The sequence below is a fragment of the Hyla sarda genome, chromosome 3, assembly GCF_029499605.1.
Source record: "Hyla sarda isolate aHylSar1 chromosome 3, aHylSar1.hap1, whole genome shotgun sequence".
In the NCBI taxonomy this organism is placed as follows: domain Eukaryota; kingdom Metazoa; phylum Chordata; class Amphibia; order Anura; family Hylidae; genus Hyla; species Hyla sarda.
In genome coordinates, this window is record NC_079191.1 from 145,463 (window position 1) to 165,000 (window position 19,538).

Consider the following 19,538-nt stretch of genomic DNA (forward strand, 5'->3'; position numbering starts at 1 on the left):
CTCCACAGGAAGTAATTTTCTTTTTGAATGTCCTTTCTGTCTGACCATAGTGCTCTCTGCTGACACCTCTGTCCATATCAGGAACTGTCCGGAGCAGGATAGGTTTGCTATGGGGGATTTCCTTCTACTCTGGACAGTTCCTGATATGGACAGAGGTGTCAGCAGAGAGCACTGTGGTCAGACAGAAAGGACATTCAAAAAGAAAATAACTTCCTGTGGAGCATACAGCAGCTGATAAGTACTGGAAGGATTAAGATTTTTTTTTAATAGAAGTCATTTACAAATCTGTTTAAATTTCTGGCACCAGTTGATGAAAAAAATATAAAAAGTTTTCCAGTGGAGTTCCCTTTTAAAAGGGGCCGATCACTTCTCTGTGACCACCTGATGTTGGAGGGGGGAGGGGGGCAGTGTAAGACTGTGTGCCCCTCACATGTCATTCTGTTCTTCGCGGTCACACATTCTTGGCACAGTTTATATGAGATTTTTGGCTCTATCCCCCCCCCCCCCCCCCACGTCTCTGGGTCATCTGAGGACACGGCAGGTGGAGCTGGAGATATATATATATATACACTGCAGATCATTTTCAGCCTGCGGGGGGCAGCAGCGCTCCTCTCACCGACCACTCAACACCCAAGGTCACACAATGGAGGGAGATTCAGATAGGAAGTGACCCCCCCCAGAGGTGACACAGGCCAAGCATGCTGGGAGTTGTAGTTGTGCAGGTTAGGTTAATAATGAGTGCGCCTCCTGCTGTTGTAAAACTACAACTCACAGCATCCAGGACAGATGGGGGAGGAAACTGGTTGGGAAAAACTGGTTTCACCTGCAAGACTACTGGTTGGAGAACAGGAGAACAGTGTTAGTGAGGGGGGGGGGGGGGGGGGGTCAGACATGATGGGAGTTGTAGCTTTGAAAGATTGCTGGTGACCATGAGAGAGAGAGAGATCACTGCCATAGACTAATCACCACTCCCAACATCTGTCACCACCACTCCCATCGTCCCCACCACTCCTTTTGTTCCCCCCCGTCTGTCCCATCCACCACTATCCACGCAACCACAACCCCCGTCATCCCCCGTCTCTCCCCACCACCCCCCCGTCATCCCCCGTCTCTCCCCACCACCCCCCCCCGTCATCCCCCGTCTCTCACCACCCCCCCCGTCATCCCCCGTCTCTCCCCACCACCCCCCCCCCGTCATCCCCCGTCTCTCCCCACCACCCCCCCCCGTCATCCCCCGTCTCTCCCCACCACCCCCCCCCGTCATCCCCCGTCTCTCCCCACCACCCCCCCCCCGTCATCCCCCGTCTCTCCCCACCACCCCCCCCCCGTCATCCCCCGTCTCTCCCCACCACCCCCCCCCCCGTCATCCCCACCACCCCCCGTCTCTCCCCACCACCCCCCCGTCATCCCCCGTCTCTCCCCACCACCCCCCCGTCATCCCCCGTCTCTCCCCCCCCCCCCCCCCCCGTCTCTGTCCCCACCACCTCGTCATCCCCCGTCCCCACCATCCCCCGTCCCCACCATCCCCCGTCCCCACCATCCCCACCATCCCCCGTCCCCACCACCCCCATCGTCCCCCGTCCCCACCACCCCCATCGTCCCCCAGTCTCCACCACCCCCATCGTCCCCCAGTCTCCACCACCCCCATCATCCCCCAGTCTCCACCACCCCCATCATCCCCCGTCTCCACCACCCCCATCATCCCCAGTCTCTACCACCCCCATCATCCCCAGTCTCTGTCATTCCCCGTCTCTGTCCCCACCACTCCCATCATCCCCCATCCCCACCACTCCCATCATCCCCCATCTCTGTCCCCACCATCCCCACCACTCCCATCATCCCCCATCTCTGTCCCCACCACCCCCATCATCATCCCCCATCTCTGTCCCCACCAAAATCCACTAAACGTCCCTATAAGATGACTGGAGCGGAGGGCGTGACAGGAAGAGTTATCATTGGGACGGATTGTAGTAACTATAAGAGTGGAGGATGTGGCAGGCAGAGTTATCATAGGGACTATTTCTTATAAATTGAAGGAGTTGCAGAGTTCTAAATCCACTACATGTCCCTAGAACAGGGCGGCATAGGCCCAGAGGAGTTATCATAGGGAACGGATTCATACACCCTGGAGGATGCTGAGATTTCTATTCACGACAGAAGCAAAGGGCGTGACAGGAAGAGTTATCATAGGGACTCACTGCATTCACTATAGCAGTAGAGAATGTGACAGGAAGAGTTATCATAGGGACTCATTGCATTCACTATAGCAGTAGAGTGTGTGACAGGAAGAGTTATCATAGGGACTCATTGCATTCACTATAGCAGTAGAGTGTGTGACAGGAAGAGTTATCATAGGGACTCATTGCATTCACTATAGCAGTAGAGTGTGTGACAGGAAGAGTTATAGGGACTCATTGCATTCACTATAGCAGTAGAGTGTGTGACAGGAAGAGTTATCATAGGGACTCATTGCATTCACTATAGCAGTAGAGTGTGTGACAGGAAGAGTTATCATAGGGACTCATTGCATTCACTATAGCAGTAGAGTGTGTGACAGGAAGAGTTATCATAGGGACTCATTGCATTCACTATAGCAGTAGAGTGTGTGACAGGAAGAGTTATCATAGGGACTCATTGCATTCACTATAGCAGTAGAGTGTGTGACAGGAAGAGTTATAGGGACTCATTGCATTCACTATAGCAGTAGAGTGTGTGACAGGAAGAGTTATCATAGGGACTCATTGCATTCACTATAGCAGTAGAGTGTGTGACAGGAAGAGTTATCATAGGGACTCATTGCATTCACTATAGCAGTAGAGTGTGTGACAGGAAGAGTTATCATAGGGACTCATTGCATTCACTATAGCAGTAGAGTGTGTGACAGGAAGAGTTATCATAGGGACTCATTGCATTCACTATAGCAGTAGAGTGTGTGACAGGAAGAGTTATCATAGGGACTCATTGCATTCACTATAGCAGTAGAGTGTGTGACAGGAAGAGTTATCATAGGGACTCATTGCATTCACTATAGCAGTAGAGTGTGTGACAGGAAGAGTTATCATAGGGAATAATTCACACCCCGGGCTTCTATTCACTACACATCACTAGAACAAGGCTGCCCGGGTCCCATGTGTTGCAGTATATACAGAGCCGGTGGGGACAGGAATTCATCACTAAAGCCGCAGTGCGGTCCGCAGGTGTGTACAGAGCCCTATCCGCTCCGCACGTACATTATACACAGCTCCCCGCTATCCCCCGGTACCTGTCCTCCCGCCCAGCCGGGCCAGCGCTCCGATACACCTCACAGCCGCCATGTTGTCCGGGGTGACACTGACAGGACGCACGGTGCCGCCGGGGCTCCTCCTATCAGGGGGCCGAGGTGTCCTCCACAATGCCTGACCCGAATGACTGGAAAAGACCGGGCACACAGACAGCTAAACCGGTACAATTAGATAAAACTAAACAGTAGAGCTTTGTCCCGGTAACCGCGGCCTCCTACAGGGGAATAAAACCGGTGTTAAGTGCGGGAAGAAGAGACAGGCGCGCCGGGGGCAGCCCCGAGAGGAGGAGACGCGGGGGCCTGAGGCAGAGTGACGTCATCGCCCGCTGACAGAGCCCCGAGAGCTGCGGAGATCAGCGGAGACTGCGGGAGAGACACCACGTGACCTGCCGCCGGTGATTATAACCGTACCGTGTGTTATTATAGTGGGGGGACCGCGCTATATACCGGGGCAGCGAATGTATCCGGCTTCATGCTGCCCGCAGCTGAGGGTTTGTTACAGTTGTATCCGGTCCGGACCGGGTGACACATTATATCTAACTGTCAGCATCTGGATGCAACTGTAACAAACCCTCCTGTTATGTTTAGTGTGAACATTCCCTTTAAATTAAAAGGGGATCTTCATGAGAAACGCTGTCTATACGGGTTATATAGGTTCCGGGGTATCTGGTTGCCTTGGAGACCTGGTGTTGCCTAGTAATCGGTGGTCACTACCCATAGAGCAGTGTTTCCCAACCAGGGGTGCCTCCAGCTGTTGCAAAACTACAATTCCCAGCATGCCCGGACAGCCGTTGGCTGTCCGGGCATGCTGGGAGTTGTAGTTTTGCAACAGCTGGAGGCACACTGGTTGGGGAAGTTCATTTGATCCTTGTCTGCTCCACCCATTCCCGATCTGTGGCTCCAGCTGTTGTAAAACTACAATTCCCAGCATGCCCTGCCAGCTGGAGGTTTTAGTTCTGCTCTGTACAGTGGCGGCTCTGCTGTCGTGTCAGACATCTTGGATTTTATCCTTTAAGACAGTGAAGTCCCAACTGTGGCCCTACAGACGTTGCCGAACCATAACTCCCAGCATGCCCAGACTGCAAATGGTTGTGTAGGGATGCTGGGAGTTGTAGTTTTGCAACATCTGGAGGTCCACAGTTTGGACTTCACTGCTTTAAGATCTTTCCCTCCCCTGAAAATAATGAAATGCAGAAGCCGGACGGGAGATCGTCTACTGCATACAACTGTAACAAACCCCCAGCTCTGAGCAGTCATTTGGGGGGGGGGGGGGGGGGATATAGGGAGGACACAGTGACCTCAGCTGTACGTCTATAATAATGTGATGATATGTCCCCCCCGATTGTCTCTGCTGTTCCGGTGGAGCGGGTGGTGATGGGTGTTCTCCTGGTGTAGCAGTGTAGAGTGGGTGCTGATGGGTGTTCTCCCGGTGGAGCAGTGTGGAGCGGGTGCTGATGGGTGTTCTCCTGGTGGAGCAGTGTGGAGCGGGTGCTGATGGGTGTTCTCCTGGTGGAGCAGTGTGGAGCGGGTGGTGATGGGTGTTCTCCTGGTGTAGCAGTGTGGAGTGGGTGGTGATGGGTGTTCTCCTGATGGAGCAGTGTGGAGCGGGTGCTGATGGGTGTTCTCCTGGTGGAGCAGTGTGGAGCGGGTGCTGATGGGTGTTCTCCTGGTGGAGCAGTGTGGAGCGGGTGCTGATGGGTGTTCTCCTGGTGGAGCAGTGTGGAGCGGGTGCTGATGGGTGTTCTCCTGGTGGAGCAGTGTGGAGCGGGTGCTGATGGGTGTTCTCCTGGTGGAGCAGTGTGGAGCGGGTGCTGATGGGTGTTCTCCTGGTGTAGCAGTGTGGAGCGGGTGCTGATGGGTGTTCTCCTGGTGTAGCAGTGTGGAGCAGGTGCTGTTGGGCGTTCTCCTGGTGGAGCAGTGTGGATCGGGTGCTGATGGGTATTCTCCTGGTGTAGCAGTGTGGAGTGGGTGGTAATGGGCGTTTTCCTGGTGTAGCAGTGTGGAGTGGGTGGTGATGGGTGTTCTCCCGGTGGTGATGGGTGTTCTCCTGATGGAGCAGTGTGGAGCGGGTGCTGATGGGTGTTCTCCTGGTGTAGCAGTGTGGAGCGGGTGCTGATGGGTGTTCTCCTGGTGGAGCAGTGTGGAGCGGGTGCTGATGGGTGTTCTCCTGGTGGAGCAGTGTGGAGTGGGTGCTGATGGGTGTTCTCCTGGTGGAGCAGTGTGGAGTGGGTGCTGATGGGTGTTCTCCTGGTGTAGCAGTGTGGAGCGGGTGCTGATGGGTGTTCTCCTGGTGTAGCAGTGTGGAGCGGGTGCTGATGGGTGTTCTCCTGGTGTAGCAGTGTGGAGCGGGTGCTGTTGGGCGTTCTGGTGGAGCAGTGTGGATCGGGTGCTGATGGGTATTCTCCTGGTGTAGCAGTGTGGAGTGGGTGGTAATGGGCGTTTTCTTGGTGTAGCAGTGTGGAGTGGGTGGTGATGGGTGTTCTCCTGGTGGAGCGGGTGCTGATGGGTGTTCTCCTGGTGGAGCAGTGTGGAGCGGGTGCTGATGGGTGTTCTCCTGGTGTAGCAGTGTGGAGCGGGTGCTGATGGGTGTTCTCCTGGTGTAGCAGTGTGGAGCGGGTGCTGTTGGGCGTTCTGGTGGAGCAGTGTGGATCGGGTGCTGATGGGTATTCTCCTGGTGTAGCAGTGTGGAGTGGGTGGTAATGGGCGTTTTCTTGGTGTAGCAGTGTGGAGTGGGTGGTGATGGGTGTTCTCCTGGTGGAGCGGGTGCTGATGGGTGTTCTCCTGGTGGAGCAGTGTGGAGCGGGTGATGATGGGTGTTCTCCTGGTGGAGCGGGTGCTGTTGGGCGTTCTCCTGGTGGAGCAGTGTTGAGTGGGTGCTGATGGGTGTTCTGGTGTAGCAGTGTGGAGTGGGTGCTGATGGGTGTTCTCCTGGTGTAGCAGTGTGGAGTGGGTGCTGATGGGTGTTCTCCTGGTGTAGTAGTTTGGAGCAGGTGCTGATGGGTGTTCTCCTGGTGTAGTAGTTTGGAGCAGGTGCTGATGGGTGTTTTCCTGGTGGAGCAGTGTGGATCGGGTGCTGATGGGTGTTCTCCTGGTGGAGCAGTGTGGATCGGGTGCTGATGGGTGTTCTCCTGGTGTAGCAGTGTGGAGCGGGTGCTGATGGGTGTTCTCCTGGTGGAGTAGTGTGGAGCGGGTGCTGATGGGTGTTCTCCTGGTTGAGCAGTGTGGAGCTGGTGCTGATGGGTGTTCTCCTTGTGGAGCAGTGTGGAGCGGGTGCTTATGGGTGTTCTCCTGGTGTAGCAGTGTGGAGCGGGTGCTGATAGGTGTTCTCCTGGTGTAGTAGTGTGGAGCGGGTGCTTATGGGTGTTCTCCTGGTGTAGCAGTGTGGAGCGGGTGCTGATAGGTGTTCTCCTGGTGTAGCAGTGTGGAGCGGGTGGTGATGGGCGTTTTCCTGGTGTAGCAGTGTGGAGCGGGTGCTGATGGGTGTTCTCCTGGTGTAGCAGTGTGGAGCGGGTGCTGATGGGTGTTCTCCTGGTGTAGCAGTGTGGAGCGGGTGCTGATGGGTGTTCTCCTGGTGTAGCAGTGTGGAGCGGGTGCTGATGGGTGTTCTCCTGGTGTAGCAGTGTGGAGCGGGTGCTGATGGGTGTTCTCCTGGTGTAGCAGTGTGGAGCGGGTGCTGATGGGTGTTCTCCTGGTGTGGAGCGGGTGCTGATGGGCGTTCTCTTGGCGCTGTGCCCGCGGTCTCCTCCTGTATGTAGGGGAAAGGTCCTCACCCTGTAATGTGGTTCCTCGTCTTGTCCGTCTTGTTTTGTCTCCCCTATTAACATTCCTTGGGCCTATATATATGTGACCTGTACAAACCCTCTGCTGCGAGAAGCATCTGGACAGCGGGATACACTGTAACAAACACTCAGCTGTAAAAAGTGTCTTGACAGGCAGGATATATTGTAACAAACAGTCTGGACATGTGTAATATATACGCTGTAACAAACCCTCAGCTGTGACAGGGGTCAGGACAGACAGGATACACTGTAACAAACCCTCAGCTGTGAGAAGGGTGTGGGCGCGGGGTATGCAGTGGGCGCGGGGTGTACGGAGGGCGGCGCGGGGTGTACAGGTACTTGGCATCGACCTTCATGGCTCAATATCCTTGTATCCTTTCGCAGGGTATACAGTGGAGGGCGCAGGGTATACAGTGGAGGGCGCGGGGTATACAGTGGCGGGCGCGGGGTATACAGTGGCGGGCGCGGGGTATACAGTGGCGGGCGCAGGGTATACAGTGGCGGGCGCAGGGTATACAGTGGCGGGCGCAGGGTATACAGTGGCGGGCGCAGGGTATACAGTGGCGGGCGCGGGGTGTACAGTGGCGGGCGCAGGGTGTACAGTGGAGGGCGCAGGGTGTACAGTGGAGGGCGCGGGGTGTACAGTGGAGGGCGCGGGGTGTACAGTGGAGGGCGCGGGGTGTACAGTGGCGGGCGCAGGGTGTACAGTGGCGGGCGCAGGGTGTACAGTGGAGGGCGCAGGGTGTACAGTGGAGGGCGCAGGGTGTACAGTGGAGGGCGCGGGGTGTACAGTGGAGGGCGCGGGGTGTACAGTGGAGGGCGCGGGGTGTACAGTGGAGGGCGCGGGGTGTACAGTGGCGGGCGCAGGGTGTACAGTGGAGGGCGCAGGGTGTACAGTGGAGGGCGCAGGGTGTACAGTGGAGGGCGCGGGGTGTACAGTGGAGGGCGCGGGGTATACAGTGGAGGGCGCGGGGTGTACAGTGGAGGGCGCGGGGTGTACAGTGGCGGGCGCAGGGTGTACAGTGGAGGACGCGGGGTGTACAGTGGAGGGCGCGGGGTGTACAGTGGAGGGCGCGGGGTGTACAGTGGAGGGCGCGGGGTGTACAGTGGAGGGCGCGGGGTGTACAGTGGAGGGCGCGGGGTGTACAGTGGAGGGCGCGGGGTGTACAGTGGAGGGCGCGGGGTATACAGTGGCGGGCGCGGGGTGTACAGTGGCGGGCGCAGGGTGTACAGTGGCGGGCGCAGGGTGTACAGTGGAGGGCGCAGGGTGTACAGTGGAGGGCGCAGGGTGTACAGTGGAGGGCGCGGGGTGTACAGTGGAGGGCGCGGGGTGTACAGTGGAGGGCGCGGGGTATACAGTGGCGGGCGCGGGGTATACAGTGGCGGGCGCGGGGTGTACAGTGGCGGGCGCGGGGTGTACAGTGGCGGGCGCAGGGTGTACAGTGGCGGGCGCAGGGTATACGGAGGGCGCAGGGTATACGGAGGGCGCAGGGTGTACAGTGGAGGGCGCAGGGTGTACAGTGGCGGGCGCAGGGTGTACAGTGGAGGGCGCAGGGTGTACAGTGGAGGGCGCAGGGTGTACAGTGGCGGGCGCAGGGTATACGGAGGGCGCAGGGTATACAGAGGACGCTCTGTGTGCAGGTACTTGTTGGCATCGACCTTCACGGCTCCATATCCTTGTATCCTTTCGCAGGGTATACAGTGGCGGGCGCAGGGTATACAGTGGCGGGCGCGGGGTATACAGTGGCGGGCGCGGGGTGTACAGTGGCGGGCGCGGGGTGTACAGTGGAGGGCGCGGGGTGTACAGAGGGCGCAGGGTATACGGAGGACGCAGGGTATACGGAGGGCGCAGGGTATACGGAGGGCGCAGGGTATACGGAGGGCGCAGGGTATACGGAGGGCGCAGGGTATACGGAGGACGCTCTGTGTGCAGGTACTTGTTGGCATCGACCTTCAGGGCTCCATATCCTTGTATATTGTTAATTCGTCCACGTGGGGCCTGAATCTGGGGGAAAGGTCATAGAGAATGTAGGGGAAGAGTCACCACCAGGGGGAGCAGGAGGAGCCACATAATCCCCAGGAGGGGGAGGGGGAGGGCTGTCATCTCTGGCTATTAACCCCTTCACTGCAGCTGAGCAGCAAGAAGAGGAAATGACGGCAGAGACGCCAAACAGAAGATGACACCTAGAAGTAATGATATACCGGGAGCCAGCGGAGGATCTCCTCCCTATAGAGCAGTGTTTCCCAACCAGTGTGCCTCCAGCTGTTGCAAAACTACAACTCCCAGCATGCCCAGACAGCCGCAGGCTGTCTGGGCATGCTGGGAGTTGTAGTTTTGCAACAGCTGAAGGCCTCCTTAGTGGGAACCACTGGTATAGATTGTAAGCTCTTCTGGTCAGGACTCTTACTTATGCCTCATAACATGTCCCTTTGTACAGTTGTTTTCAGGTCATGCTGAGACTTGTAGTCCCCCGTCCTGCTCTACAATTCATTGTCCTCCCGTCTCTCATCTTCTTGCAGATTCCACCATGGCTTTCATGTTGAAGGAGAGTTTCCGTTCCCTGCCCAGCGCGTCCAGACTTGGTGAGACACGTTACACAACGCTGAGTATGCTGGGATCTGTAGTCCCTTCTCATACACAGTCCCCATAGACTTATGACAAGCGGTGTGCGGCCGCCGCTCCTCTCCTGCCCCCCCCCCCCCCCATTGCACTAGACATAGGTTATATGGAAAGTTGGGGGCGAATAGTCATCCATGTGTCATGTGATTCCTTTTGACTTTCCCTATTGGCTGCCGGGGCTCACATCGGGGGGGGGGGGCAGGGGCTATCGCGTGAAGGTGTTTTCGTCACAGTAGCATCAGTACGGCATCCGTCCCCTTGTAGGTTCCTCACTTCTCCTGTTTTTGTGTCTTGCAGCGATCAGATCCATCAGCGGCTCCTGTCACCTCCAGGCTCCAGGTAATAATCCGCAAGTGTATAGGCTTCTCGGCTCTCTGGGACTTGTAGTCCCCCAAACCCCCCCCCCGCATCAAAAGGACCATACTTCTAATTCTACCAAATACTTTGTTACGGAATCTCCCCCCTGGTGGCTGTGGGTGGTATTACATGTAATGAACCATGTGTAGAGCTGTTTCCCTATCGGTACGGCATCCAGTTTAGGACCTCGTCAGTCATCAGCCGCAGCTCGGTCAGGTGAAACATCGTCCCGCCTCCTCCCTCAGACCAATCTCCGTCAGTCATCATCCGAAACTCCCTCCTCCGCCATCCGAAACTCCCTCGAGTTGTGCTATACGTGTTGTTTAGTGTCGGCTCTGCTATACGGGTTCTGCTAGTTTGTGGCTGATGACCGACTGTCCTAAATTGGACACCATATACCAGTGTGCTTTTCAGATGTTGCAAAACTACAACTCCCAGCATGCTGGGAGTTGTAGTTTTACAACAGCTGGAGGCTCACTGGTTGGGAAACACTGATGTAAAGTGTCATCTACTCGGGTGCAATCTGCTTCATCTCCCTTTTGTTGGTCGTTTCAGCCGTCCAGACAAAGAGTAAGAAGACCCTGACTAAGCCCGGTGTGAAGAATGTGGTGGTGGTGGAGGGGGTCCGCACCCCATTCCTGCTGTCAGGAACCACGTAAGTCACATAGTGTCCTCTATGGCTGCACAGTCAGAACCCCTCCCCCCATAAATCACTCAGACATCGGGGTGGACATTAGGGTTGAGAGAACTTACAGTAAATGTAGCTGAACCTGATGGTTTGGTCATTGATTGCTTTAAAGGAGAACTCCAGGGGCATTTTGTACCTGCCCAGAATGCTGGCATTTAAAACAAAAACAAAGAGGACTCCGGTATCCCACCCCCGGCCTCCGCTGTGGTCTTCATTACTAACTATAGACTCTTCTTCCTGCAGATACGCGGACCTGATGCCCCATGACCTGGCTAGGACGGCGCTGCAGTAAGTGCTCAGAAGGAAGCAATACAGACCCCTGAGGAAACCACTATACAACCCCCCCCCCCCCCCACCCACCCATACAGGGATAAAGGAATACAGGACCCCTGAGGAAACCACTTTACAATCCCCCCCCATATACAGTGATATAGGACCCCTGAGGAAACCACTACACAACCCCCCCCCCCCCATACAGTGATGTAGGACCCCTGAGGAAGCCACTACACAACCCCCCCCCACCCATACAGTGATACAGGACCCCTGAGGAAACCCCTATACACCCCCCCCACACCCATACAGTGATACAGGACCCCTGAGGAAACCCCTATACAACCCCCCCCCCCCCCAATGCAGTGATACAGGACCCCTAAGGAAACCTCTATACAACCCCCTCCCCATAGTGATAGAGGACCCCTGAGGAAACCCCTATACAACCCCCCCCCCCCCAATGCAGTGATACAGGACCCCTGAGGAAACCACTATACACCCCCCCCCCCCCAATGCAGTGATACAGGACCCCTGAGGAAACCACTATACAAACCCCCCCCCCCCCCCACCCATACAGTGATATAGGGCCCCTGTACACTATACTGTATACAGATATTGATCTGGCAGCATTGTGATCCTCCCTTGTGACTTCACGTCCTGTTCACACTGCGCCATATGTAATTCCCGCTTCTCATTGATATAATCAGGGGTCTCCTGAACAAAACCAACATCCCCCGCGAGGTGGTGGACTACATCGTGTACGGCACGGTCATCCAGGAGGTGAAGACCAGCAATGTGGCTCGAGAGGTGAGTGACTGGTGTGTAGTGCTGCCTGCTCTGCGGTGTGCGCTGCCTGCTCTGCGGTGTGCGCTGCCTGCTCTGCGGTGTGCTCTGCGCTGCCTGCTCTGCGGTGCCTGCTGTGCTTGGTGTGCGGTGCCTGCTCTGCGGTGCGCGGTGCCTGCTGTGCCTGGTATGCGGTGCCTGCTCTGCGGTGCCTGCTCTGCGGTGTGCTCTGCGCTGCCTGCTCTGCGGTGCCTGCTCTGCGGTGCCTGCTGTGCTTGGTGTGCGGTGCCAGCTCTGCTGTGCCCATGTAGCAGAGGTGACTATGAACCTCCTTGTCTCCCCTCCCCCCCTCAGGCTGCGCTCGGTGCCGGATTCTCGGATAAGACTCCAGCGCATACAGTGACCATGGCGTGCATCTCCTCCAACCAGGCCATGACTACAGGTACGTCACCCGCAGCTGCTGCAGAACCTCATTTCTGGCATCTGTCTCAAAGTAGTTGTCTGCACGTAAGGTAGTGGATAATTGTATGGTGGTCCCAGCAATCATACACTTGCCCTCTATGCCAGGGTTTCCCAACCAGGGTGTCTCCAGCTGTTGCAAAAGTACAACTCCCAGCATTCCCGGACAGCCAACGGCTGTCCGGGAATGCTGGGAGTTGTAGTTTTGCAACAGCTGAAGGCACCCCCGTTGGGAAAACCCTTCTCCGAGCTATGGACAGCCCTTTTAACCCCTAACCGATTACTTTCACGTTAACTATCACAGTAAATGTGTATAATATATATATATATAATATATATATATATATATATATATATATATATATATATATATATTGTGTGTATATATATATATTTTTTTATATAATATATACACATATATATTCTTATTGGTTCTCTTTTTCTTATTAATAGTAAATAATACATTTTTATATTAATAAATATACATGAATATATGGTGTGTGTGTGTGTGTGTAGATAGAGAGATATATATATACATACACACATAGAAATTAAATAAAAAAAATTATATATATAGATATATATTTACCTGTCCTCAAACCATATTTTCTAAACTAACTCAGATTATATTCCCTAACTACTACTAACACCCCTCCTGCCCTTTAAAAAAAAAAAAAAAAAAAAAAAAAAAAAAAAAAAAAAATCTGAGCTTTAAAATGCTGTGTATCAGGCCTTTTCTCTGGCTCACATTGTGTGAGCTTCATGAAGGAGAGAGTGGGCGTTCCCCAGCAGGCGCGGCCTTTATATGTTTTTAGTGGGATTGATAAAACGGCCACTAGGGGGCCTTTGTTTCAATCTCATTTAAAACATATAAAGGGTGAGAATTAAGTAAATAGCAACGCGTCTTATAATTACATAAGGAACAATATATTAAAAGTTTAATTTGGTGACAGGTCCTCTTTAATTAAAGGAGTACTCCGCTGGAAAACTTATATATTTTATTTATTTTATTTTTTTAAGATCAACTGATGCCAGAAAGTTATACAGATTTGTAAATTACTTCTATTTAAAAATATGAATCCTTCCAGTACTTATCAGCTGCTGTATGCTCCACAGGAAGTTGTGTAGTTCTTTTCTGTCTGACCACAGTGCTCTCTGCTGACACCTCTGTCCATGTCAGAAACTGTCCATAGTAGGAGCAAATCCCCATAGCAAACCTATTCTCCTCTGGACAGTTCCTGACATGGACAGAGGTGTCAGCAGAGAGCACTCTGGTCAGACAGAAAAGAACTACACAACTTCCTGTGGATCATACAGCAGCTAAGTACTGGAAGGATTAAGATTTTTATATAGAAGTAATTTACAAATCTGTTTAACTTTCTGGCATCAGTTGATATATAAAAAAAAAAAAAAAAAAAAAAAAATTCCAGCGTAGTACCCCTTTAAGTCCCTGCTGTCTCATGTAAGTGACCTCCTGTAATCTCCCTGATGTCTCGTTCACAGCCGTGGGTCTCATCGCCTCCGGTCAGTGTGACGTGGTGGTGGCCGGCGGGGTGGAGTTCATGTCTGACGTCCCCATACGTCACAGCAGGAAGATGAGGAAGACCATGCTCAGTCTGAACAAGGCCAAGAGCCTAGGGCAGAGGCTGTCCGTCATCTCCAGGATCCGGCCCGACTACTTCGCCCCAGAGGTGAGTGACAGGGGGGCCAGTATGTTGTTCCTTGTGTCTTTCTATGACAGTGTATCCCAACCAAGGTGCCTCCTGCCATTGCAAAACTACAACTCCCAGCATGCCCCGACAGCCAACAACTGTCCAGGCACCTTGGTGTCGTAGTTTTGCAACAGCTGGAGGCACCTGGGTTGGGAAACACTGCTCTATGATATGTCGGGAATTTATTCTCACACGAAGGCTATGTTCACATGAGGGGATTTCCATAGATTATATCCACCTGGTATTCACTGGTAGAGCTCGCTCATGATTACCGGGGACCGGATGCAAGTGTAACAGACCCTCAGAAGTGTTGGGTGCAAATAATGTTTAGGGTTTGTAAGCAGAATCCATGGCAGAAATCGAAGTAATTTCCACAATATTGGCCACATTTTTGGATGTGGATTAGTCAGTGATGGGACAATACATTTATCTCTTTTTATTAATTTATTATGTATTATTATTATTATTAAAAATAATGTGTGTGTGTGTGTGTGTGTGTGTATATGTGTAATAAATAAATATATAGTGACCCCCCCTCGACCTACGATGGCCCCGACATATGATCGTTTCAGCATACGATCACTCTCAGAGGCAGAATCACCATACGATGCTTTTGTATGTCGGGTCCATCGCATAAACGGCAGTGCAGACTGCTTCATCTGCCACCAGATAGCCATTTACGGTGCCCTGTGTGGTCCGCTGACGATCACTTACCTGTCCTCGGGGCTCCGGCGCGTCCTCTTCGGGATCCCCTGCATCATCGGCGCTCTTCATCGTCATCATCGCGTCGCTGCGCACGCCGTCCCGTCATCCAATAGGAGCGGCGTGCGTAACGACGTGATGGCAGCGACTGAGAGCGAGGATGCTGGGGAAGCAGAGGCCTTGCCGGAGCATCGGGGACACCCCGGGGACGCTGCGACAGCGATGGAAGGCGACATCTAGGACAGCGGTGACGGTCCGGAGCGGCGGGGACAGGTGAGTATAACCTCCAATACCAGTGGTCTTCAACCTGCGGACCTCCAGATGTTGCAAAACTACAACTCCCAGCATGCCCGGACAGCCAACGGCTGTCCGGGCATGCTGAGTGTTGTAGTTTTGCAACATCTGGAGGTCCGCAGGTTGTAGACCACTGTCCTATACTTTACATTGCACGGATCCCTCAACATACGATGGTTTCAACAAACGATGGTCCATTTGGAACGGATTACCATCGTATGTTGAGGGACCACTGTATATAATGTGTATGTGTGTATGTATATATATATATATATATATATATATATATATATATATATATATATATATATATATATATATATATATATATATATATATATATATATATTTTTATATATATATATTTTTATATATATATATATTTTTATATATATATATATATTTTTATATATATATATATATTTTTATATATATATATATATTTTTATATATATATATATATTTTTATATATATATATATATTTTTATATATATATATATATTTTTATATATATATATATATTTTTATATATATATATATATTTTTATATATAATATATATATATTTTTATATATAATATATATATTTTTATATATAATATATATAATATAATATATATATATATATATATATATATATATATATATATATATATATATATATATATATATATATATATATATATATATATATATATATATATATATAAATAAAATATATTTTATATGTGTGTAAACTTTTGCTCTCCGAAGCTCCCGGCTGTGGCTGAATTTTCCACCAGCGAGACGATGGGCCACTCCGCGGACAGACTGGCGGCCGCCTTCGCTGTGTCCCGTGTGGAACAAGATGAGTTCGCCCTGCGCTCCCACACCCTGGCCAAGAAAGCGCAGGACGCTGGTCACCTGTCAGACGTCATCCCCTTTAAAGTGCCAGGTAAGGGCCGCCGTAAAGTGTGATCCAGCATTGCAGCGTCTGTCCAGCCTCAGATTACTGGGACACATGGGCACCTCTTAAACATCCTAACCCCTGCGGACAGTGCTGCCCCTACATCACAGTGAGGCCGCCCTGTGTATCTAAGCCCTTGCCGTGGTATGAACTCATGACTTGTCCGTGATCAGATGCTCAACATGCGGCACATTCTGCGCGGTTTTTCCAAGTCACCTTGTTCTGCCCTGGATGATCTGTTCCTGAATCCCCCCCCCCCCCCCCATAGACCGGGCAGCAGTCCAGCGGGCACTGTACATGGCATCAGCAGCTTCAGTGCCAGGAAACTTTATGGGGAGATTTAAAGTGACAGCACCATTAAAAACTTTTTTTTTTTTTTATATGATTTTAATGTTTATAGATTTTACTATTGCATGAAATACAGTGACCCCCCGACCTACGATGGCCCCGACATACGATCATTTCAGCATACGATGTCCTCTCAGAGGCAGAATCAACATACGATGCTTTTGTATGTCGGGGCCATCGCATAAACGGCTATCCGGCAGCGCAGACTGCTTCAGCTGCCTCCGGATAGCCGTTTATGGTGCCCCGTGTGGTCCGCTGACGATCACTTACCTGTCCTCGGGGCTCCGGCGCGTCTTCTTCAGGATCCCCTGCATCGTCGGCGCTCTCCATCGTTGTCATCCCGTCGCTGCGCACGCCGTCCCATCACCTAATAGGAGCGGCGTGCGTAGCGACGTGATGGCGGCGACGGAGAGCGAGGATGCCGGGGAAGCAGAGGCCTTACCAGAGCTTCGGGGACATCAGGGGACACGGCGACAGCGATGGAATGCGACATCTAGGGCAGCGGGGACGGTCCGGAGCGGCGGGGACAGGTGAGTACAACTTCCTCTAACAGTGGTCTTCAACCTGCGGACCTCCAGATGTTGCAAAACTACAACTCCTAGCATGCCCGGACAGCCGTTGGCTGTCCGGGCATGCTGGATGTTGTAGTTTTGCAACATCTGGAGGTCCGCAGGTTGAAGACCACTGTCCTATACTTTACATTGCACGGATCCCTCAACATGCGATGGTTTCAACAAACGATGGTCCATTTGGAATGGATTACCATTGTATGTTGAGGGACCACTGTAGGAGATAAATGTCTCTTTCCACCTTCTGTCTGTTAGAACTGGGAAAACTGGGTCACCGCTTAGGGCGGCTTCACATGGGTGTATTATGTCCGCTGTTAATTCAGACCAGCTTTCTGGTGGGTACGCTATTTATCGGGGTATACCACGCACTGGCCTATAACATGCATCCTCATTTTTCCAAGGATATTTGGGTAAAAAATAAAGTTTTTTTTACCCAAATATCCTTGGTAAAATGAGGGTGCGTGTGTGTGCATGTGTATACCCTGATAGACTGTTTCTGACCCTACTGAAGCGCTGCTTTTGTGGGGTCAGAGACCGCCGTCGCTGCCCTCTTCTCTCCCCCTTCCTTTCCTGGGGTCTAGAGTCCTGCTGCTTCTCTCCCCTGCCTTTCCTGGGGTCAGAGACCGCCGTCGCTGCCCGCTTCTCTGCCCCCTGCCTTTCCTGGGATCTAGAGTCCTGCTGCCGCCGCTTCTCTGCCCCCTGCCTTTCCTGGGGTCTAGAGTCCTGCTGCCACCACTTCTCTCCCCCTGCCTTTCCTGGGGTCTAGAGTCCTGCTGCTGCTTCTCTCCCCCTGCCTTTCCGGGGGTCTAGAGTCCTGCTGCCTCCGCTTCTCTCCCCCTGGCTATCCAGAGACTGCCGCCGCCGCCTCCCCACTACCTCCCCCGTCCCCGGTTTTATAATGACCTGTTCCCGGGGTCCACGCTGCTTCTGGCTCCGGTGGCGTCCTTAGCTGTCACTGTGCGCCGGGCCACTGACGGTGACGTCGCGTTGAAGACGCACAGCAACAGCGCATAGCAACAACACAGGACACTGCCGGAGCCAGAAGCAGCACGGGCCCCGGGAACAGGTACCGTTATTATAAAATCAGGGAGCCAGTGGCGGCGGCAGTCTCTGGATCCCAGTATAGGCAGGGACAGAGAATCGGGCAGCGGTGGCAGTCTCTGGACCCCAGGATAGGCAGGGACAGAGAATCGGGCAGCGGTGGCGGTCTCTGGACCCCAGGATAGGCAGGGGCAGAGAATTGGGCAGCGGTGGCGGTCTCTGGACCTGCAAAAGCCGCTGCAGTTCATTGATTTAAAGTGCCCGCTTTAAGTCATTGAACTGCAGCGGCTTATCGGCGTATAACACGCAGGTAGACTTTAAGCTAAAAATTTTAACCTAAAAAATGCGTGTTATACGCCGATAAATAACGTACTTGAAAGCTTGATTAATACATTCAAAAAAAGAAAAAATCATGAAAATAATTTACATTTTTTACATGAATAATTTTTAATGTGTAACTCCGACCCCACCCTGGTGGAATTATATCTGTTTAAAATTCCTGCAAATTCAAGACTATAGTAAAGGAAAAGAGAAAAAATTTTTTTTTATTAAAATGAATGAAAAAATGTAATTTTTTCACAAATATTAAAGTGTAACTCCGATCACGCCCCGGCGGAAGGATATCTGTTCTACAGTAGATCAGGATGCAATTTTGATGGAAATCCCGTAGGGGCCACAGGCAAATCCGTATCCTGATCCTTTGTAGTCCTAGGCTGCAAAGTTGCGGGAGACTTGAACAGTTACACTTTTGTGTAAAAAAATAAATAAATAAATTAAATTATTTAAGTAAATTTATGGTAGTAAGAAGAATAATCATAATATAATAATTATAAAAAATGCAAACATAAAACAATAAAAAATTATTTATTACGAAATGATAAAAATTATTAATAAAATAAAAATAATAATAATAATAATTAATAATGTATATACTCGAGTATAAGCCGAGTTTTTCAGCAAAATTTTCCTACTGAAAACGCCCCCCCCCCCTCGGCTTATACTCGAGTGAACTCTCCGCCTGCCAACGGCTGTCCGGGCATGCTGGGTGTTGTAGTTTTGCAACCTCTGGAGGTCCGCAGGTTGAAGACCACTGCGGCCTTCGTCCTCATCCAGCCCCCCCCCCCTTTTTGTTTTGTACTCTCCTCCTGTCGGCGTGAAGTTGGGGTGAGCTGGTCCGGGCCATCTATGCTGCAGGGACCATCCGGTGGGGAGGGTTAGTCGTTGCGGGCTGTCCATCTTCACCAGGAGGCCCTCTTCTCCACTCCGGCCCCGGACTAGTGACGTTGCCTTGACGATGACGCACAGGGACGTTGCGCATGAACGTCCCTGTGCTTCGTCGTCAAGGCAACGTCACTAGTCCGGGGCCGGGCCCAAAGCGCGGAGAAGAACGACTAACCCTCCCCACCGGACGGTCCCTGCAGCATAGATGGCCCGGACCAGCTCGCCCTAACTTCCCGCCGAGGGGGGGTGAGTACAAAACAAAAGCGGGGGTCTGGATGATGACGAAGGCCTCAGTGGTCTTCAACCTGCGGACCTCCAGAGGTTTCAAAACTACAACTCCCAACATTTCTGGACAGCTGATGGCTGTCTGGGCATGCTGGGAGTTGTAGTTTTGCAGCATCTGTAGGTCCGCAGGTTGAAGACCACTGATGAACGGATTGACAGGCGGTGATGATGACTGGGGGGGGGG

The 19,538-nt window shown here is 52.3% G+C and overlaps 2 protein-coding genes across 4 annotated transcripts in view; one reads left to right on the top strand and one right to left on the bottom strand.

Moving 5' to 3' along the window:
* HADHA (hydroxyacyl-CoA dehydrogenase trifunctional multienzyme complex subunit alpha) overlaps positions 1-3,380 on the bottom strand; it is a 32,134-nt gene extending 28,754 nt beyond the window's left edge. Inside the window, exon 1 of the mRNA XM_056563668.1 lies at positions 3,263-3,380. Within this exon, the coding sequence (XP_056419643.1) occupies positions 3,263-3,314 (52 nt within the window). The 5' untranslated portion in view covers positions 3,315-3,380. The remainder of the gene's footprint in view (positions 1-3,262) is intronic.
* A 178-nt stretch (positions 3,381-3,558) lies between these two features.
* HADHB (hydroxyacyl-CoA dehydrogenase trifunctional multienzyme complex subunit beta) overlaps positions 3,559-19,538 on the top strand; it is a 28,817-nt gene continuing 12,837 nt past the window's right edge. Inside the window, exons 1-10 of one of the 3 annotated variants that reach the window (XM_056563670.1) lie at positions 7,399-7,429; positions 9,199-9,249; positions 9,580-9,642; positions 9,977-10,018; positions 10,592-10,691; positions 10,968-11,012; positions 11,702-11,801; positions 12,132-12,219; positions 13,740-13,927; positions 15,698-15,878. In XM_056563670.1, the coding sequence (XP_056419645.1) occupies positions 7,414-7,429; positions 9,199-9,249; positions 9,580-9,642; positions 9,977-10,018; positions 10,592-10,691; positions 10,968-11,012; positions 11,702-11,801; positions 12,132-12,219; positions 13,740-13,927; positions 15,698-15,878 (874 nt within the window). In that variant the 5' untranslated portion in view covers positions 7,399-7,413. Of the gene's footprint in view, positions 3,676-3,737; positions 3,772-7,398; positions 7,430-9,198; positions 9,250-9,579; positions 9,643-9,976; positions 10,019-10,591; positions 10,692-10,967; positions 11,013-11,701; positions 11,802-12,131; positions 12,220-13,739; positions 13,928-15,697; positions 15,879-19,538 lie in introns of those variants that run through there. The other 2 variants (XM_056563672.1, XM_056563671.1) reach the window with 2 other exon arrangements.